The sequence below is a fragment of the Globicephala melas genome, chromosome 1 (genome assembly GCF_963455315.2).
Source record: "Globicephala melas chromosome 1, mGloMel1.2, whole genome shotgun sequence".
Lineage (NCBI taxonomy): Eukaryota > Metazoa > Chordata > Mammalia > Artiodactyla > Delphinidae > Globicephala > Globicephala melas.
In genome coordinates this window covers 169,850,539-169,855,872 of record NC_083314.1, presented here as the reverse complement: position 1 = coordinate 169,855,872, position 5,334 = coordinate 169,850,539, and the positions used below count along the sequence as shown (strand labels likewise).

Below are 5,334 nucleotides of genomic sequence, written 5' to 3'. Positions count from 1 at the left end.
GCAGACCTAGGGATCATAGGCCCCTACCCCCAAGACGAGCATATGTGAGCCCCACGGCTGCCATGTTAGTCCTGGGTCGCTCCAAAGGGGTCAGATCTTTTTTAGGACATAGAGCTTTCAAGCCCCCAAATTTATCCTTCCCCTGACTTCCCACCACTTAAGAACAAAGAGCTAAAGCGTTGGTGCAGCTTTGATTTCCTGTCCTTCAGAAGAGGGTCGTTCAGAGGAGGGAAGGCCAGCAGTGGAACTATGGACTGGATCATCCACCTTTGTCTCAACTGGGCTTGAAGGTGGAGGGACCTGCTTGGAGGGACAACTGTTTGGGAGAAAACAAAGATGAAGCTCCTGAGAGTTCTGACACCTCATGTTCTGTGTTACTGAATTAATTGGAAATTATGAAAATGTACTTGGAGAGGTGTTAGATTAGCTCAAGAAGTGCTGGTTAATAACTACATGATGGTGAAGGGAAACTCCCAGATATGTTGAAAGATAATAGGGTGGATCTCAGGCAGGAGATGGAAGCAGGAAGTTTGTTTTCTGAGATGGCCCTGTACCTTCCCAACCCCAGCTGAGCCCCTAGGTAGAGCCCAGAAGGCCAGAAAAGGGCCTTAATGGGACACTCAGACCCCTGTTCCCTGGGGATTCTGTTCCCACCCTCCATACCTTTTTGATATGCAAAGCTTTGTCTCCAGTAAAAGGAATTCCATGCATTCATTCAGTGGGGCACAGTGTGGAGGGATTCCCCCTCCAAGACAGAAATCTTGGGAATTCCCCGGTGGTCCAGTGGTTAGGACTCCACGCTACCACTGCAGGGGGCCCGGGTTTGATACCTGGTCAGGGGACTAAGATCCCTGAATCCTGTGTGGTGCGACCAAAAAAAAAAAAAAATCTTTCGGTGCAATCGGCCATATCACATGGTAGTCACCTCCTCTGTCTAGACAAGGCTGCTTTCAGATAGTGGAAGCATGGCGCATAAAGGAAGAACTCAGGACATGGAATCCAAAGACCAAGGTTTTCAGTTCAGCTTTGATACTCAGTAGTTCCTGAGCCTCAGTTTCCTCATCTGTAAAATGGGAACAACAGCCCCTGCCTCACAGAGATTATTGCAAGTATTAACAGAGGTAGGAAGTGTCAATTGCCCAGGACACAGTGCCTGGTACATATTAGGGGGTCAAACATGGGAGCTGTTATCTTCAGAGGAGGAAGAGAGGGAAGGGCTGAGCACAAGGAATGCTGTCCTCTCTCTCTGTCTCGACTCATTGACAATGTCACAACCCAGGCACGTCAAGACACAGCCTGAGGACTTCCCTGGAGGTCCAGTGGTTAAGACTTCGCCTTCCAATGTAGGGGATGCAGGTTCGATCCCTGGTTGGGGAGTTAAGATCCCACATGTCTCGTGGCCAAAAACCAAAACATAAAACAGAAGTAATATTGTAACAAATTCAACAAAGACTTCAAAAAATGGTCCATATCAAAAAAAAAAAAAAAAAAAATCTTAAAAAAAAAGACACAGCCTGTCTGAGCCCTCAGGTTCTACAGTCACATTTTCTGGGTTCAAATCATCCCAACTCTGCCACTACTATTAACTGTATGAGCTTGGGCATGTAACTTAGCTGCTCTTAGCCTCAGTTACCTCATCTGTAAAATGGGATTAATCCCACAGGGAACCTACCTTGTGGGATTGTTCTCAACGTGAAATGATGTACTGCTCGTAAACAGCTTATCAAAAGGCCAGCAGGTGCCAAACTTAATAGATGTTAGCTAGAATTAAGAACTCAGGTTCAGGGGCAGAGCAGGAGCCTATGCCTGAGTCCTTCCATTGCCCACTCACTGTCCTGGATCCCTTGTACTTGGGAGACCTGCCGCTGGACAGTTCAGGCACCCACAGCCCTGGCACAGCTCAAGGATATGGTCTTCGATTTCTGATGCCATCTTGTCACAGTTGACCCCATAGTCCTTGTAATCGTCTAAAAGAGATTCGGGAAACACAGACATCAGCTGGAGATGACCTTGGCAGTGAGGCCTGCTTGGACAGGGGACTCTAACATCCTGTACCACTTTCAGGGTGCTGAGAAAGACCACCTCTCCCTGACCTTGGGAAGCCCTCCCTCCCCCGTCCCTGGCCCAGGCCCTCTCACCGTCCGCCTTCAGGGCTGCAGAGAGCATCTCCACACACTTGTCCCGGACAGAGTCCCCCGTGAGATAGCAGGGCGCCAGGACGCAGACGGAGGGGGCAAAGGTGGGGCTCGAGGGGCTGCTGGGTGTTCTGGGAGTCTCTGCTTTCGATTTGCCACTGTTTGATCTGAGGATGAAAATCAGTAATAGACATTTTGACATTAAGTGAATAAAGCATTTACTGAGCACCATTCTAGATGTCTTTATGGACGATCTCCTTTAATCCTCATAAAAACCATATGAGGAAAGTACTATTTTTTTTTTTGTTTTTGGCTGCACAGCATGTGGGACCTTATTTCCCCGACCAGGGATCGAACCCGAGTCCCCTGAATTGGAAGCGTGCAGTCTTAACCACTGGATGGCCAGGGAAGTCCGGAAGGTACTGTTTTAGGCACGTGACAAGGATCATCTCATTTAATCCTCCTAACAACCCCATGAGGTCTGTACTATACGTAGCCCCATTTTAGAGTTATATTTTAAAGTGCATTTTAGAGAGGTGCATTTAAAGATGCATTTAAAATAATATGACAGGTGACATATCTGGAAACCAGTAGAACCAGAATTGAAACCCAAGAGGGTGAACTCTGGTACCCAGGCACTTAGCCAACCACTGTGCTCTACTGAGAGGTTACAGAAAGTGTAACGATGCCAATAACTCCATCATCCACCAGGCACCATGCTAGCTGCTCTCTCTATCTGCTCTCACAGAACCATCTATTCACTCATTCAATAAATATCAGGCACCTATTTTCCAGGTACTGTGCTAAGAACAAGGGATAAAGCAGACAAACCAGAAAAGTTCCCTCACTACAGTCCAGTGAATAATGAATTTGCCACCACTTAAGAGAATTGTCTTTAACCACGTGCCAGGAACTGTGCCAGGCACTTTAGGAGCATTTCCTAATTTGATCCTCACAGCAGTCCTTGGAAGTAGATACTGTAAATCATCCCCATTTGCAGATGAGGAAACAGAGTTACACTACTGAGATCTGCCTAAAGTTACAACGCTAAGATTTGAACCTAGATCTACCTGATTCCAATGTCTATGCTCTTGACTCCTATGATACACTGCCTAAGAATGATCCCATTTTGGTTTTGGCTTAAAAGACCACAAATATATATGAACTGGAAGGATAACCATGTGTCTTAGCTCGGGCTGCCATAACAAAATACTATAGACTGCATGACCTAACAGAAATTCATTTCTCACAATTCTGGAGACCGAGAAGTCCAAGATCAAGGTGTTGGTTTATTTGGTTTCTGGTGAGAGCTCTCCTCCTGGCTTGTAGACAGCCTCTTTCTTGCTAAGCCCTCACGTGGTGGAGAGAGAGCAAGTGAGCTCTCAAGGTGTCTCTTATAAAGATGCTAATCCTATTGGATCAGGGTTCCACCCTCATGACCTCATTTAACCTTAATTACCTCCATAAAGGCCCTATCTCCAAATACAGTCAGATTGGGGGTTGGGGCTTTAACATAGGAATTTTGAGGGATCACACATATTCAGACCATAACACCATGTTAATAGCAATTATCTCTCTGAGATGGGATTATAGGAGATTTTCATTTTCTTCTTTCACTTATACATATTTTCTAAGTCTTCTATAAAGAATATATCTATTGATACTTTTGTCATGAGAAACACTTTTTTTGTTTGTTAACATTTGACAATCGTGAATGGTCCCTCTGTGCTGATGGCTCAGACCAGAAGCTTCCTGTCTTCCTGTTCTCAAGAAGCCGCCAGCAAAAGGTGGAAGCAACCCAAGTGTCCATCAGTAGATGAATGTACGAATAAAATGTGGTATATAACACAATGGAATATTATTCAGCTATAAAAGGAATGGATTTCTGAAACATGCTACAACTTTGAAGACATTATGATAAGTGAAGTAAGCCAGATACAAAAGGACAAATATTGTAAGCGGCCACTAATATGAAGTACCTAGAGTAGTCAGATTCATAGAGTAGAATGGGGCTGGGGGAGGGGAGAATGGGGAGTTATTATTTAAAGAGTATAGAGTTTCAGTTTCAGATGATGAAAAAGTTCTGGAGATGGATGGTGGTGACGGTTGTACAGCAATATGAGCGTACTTAATACTAGTGAAGATGATGCTGGGCTTCTGAAAAGTCAAGCCCAAGAAATTGTGTCTGGGAGTGAGGCTGGCTGAGTAGTTCAAGCTTCCCAGTGTTAAAAACCTGGGGTTGCAAGAGAATCCCATCTGACAACTTGCTGAACACTGATCAGTGTGAATTCTGCCGTCTGCCTCCTCGTCCCCCAACTTGTGCTGTTTGTCCTAACCTTGGATCCCGTCTGTCACCATAGATACGCTTGGACCACTGAGAGTTTTGTGTTCTCTGGAGCCTTGAGGCTCCTCAAAGGTGTCTCAGTGCTGCCACAGAAGTGGGGTGGTCTGAGGAGGGAAGGCTCTCCCCTTTTAAGGTTTATGGGTTTTTTTTCATAGTTCCCCAACCTGAGATTGAACCCAGACCCAGGGCAGTGAAAGCACCAAGTCCTAACCACTGGACCACCAGGGAACTCCCAAGGTTTACATTTTGAATTCCCAAAAATTTTGTCCAAAGGGATTCCCTAGCTTTTATTTTTTTTTAAATGCAGTTTGAACTTTACTCTTCTAGATTAATTTACCCTGGATTCTACCCAGCTCTGTCTGACAAGTGGGTTGCCTGGCAGCAGAGCACAGGGAGGGACAGGGAAGCTGAGATCCAACCAGCTCTCTCCTGTAGTCAGATTTCAGCGGGAGTAAAGATGTGGGTGCGGGAAGGCTGGGAAGGGTATAAACTCTAAAGTCTAAGGGCTGCCTGCGACCAAAATGAATCCCCCTGCACCCAACCCTGGTCTCAGCCCCTGGGCTCTCACCTGCACAGCCACAATAGCCCCAAAGCTGGTCTCCTCTTGCCCTCCTTACAATCTATTTGCCACACAGCAGCCTGGAGGGTTGCTGATCCCATCGCTCCCCTGCTTCTGACCCTCTAAGCTTCCAATCATTTTCAGCATAAAGTCAAACTCCTCACCATGGCCTCCTACCCTCCCCTCTACATCTGGCCCGTCTCCCCTTCTGACCTAATCTCATGCCCCACTCCCCTCACAGTTCACTGAAGTCCCCCACTGCACTGCTGCTTTCTGTTTCTTAAATACACCTATCA

The 5,334-nt window shown here is 46.2% G+C and overlaps 1 protein-coding gene across 1 annotated transcript in view; it reads right to left on the bottom strand.

Annotated features, from left to right (window-relative positions):
* TCEA3 (transcription elongation factor A3) overlaps positions 1 to 5,334 on the bottom strand; it is a 36,090-nt gene that overhangs the window by 11,553 nt on the left and 19,203 nt on the right. The window contains exons 6-7 of the mRNA XM_060309757.2: positions 2,139 to 2,302; positions 1,912 to 1,967 (exon numbers count right to left, since the gene is read on the bottom strand). Coding sequence (XP_060165740.1) covers positions 1,912 to 1,967; positions 2,139 to 2,302 — 220 coding nt within the window. The remainder of the gene's footprint in view (positions 1 to 1,911; positions 1,968 to 2,138; positions 2,303 to 5,334) is intronic.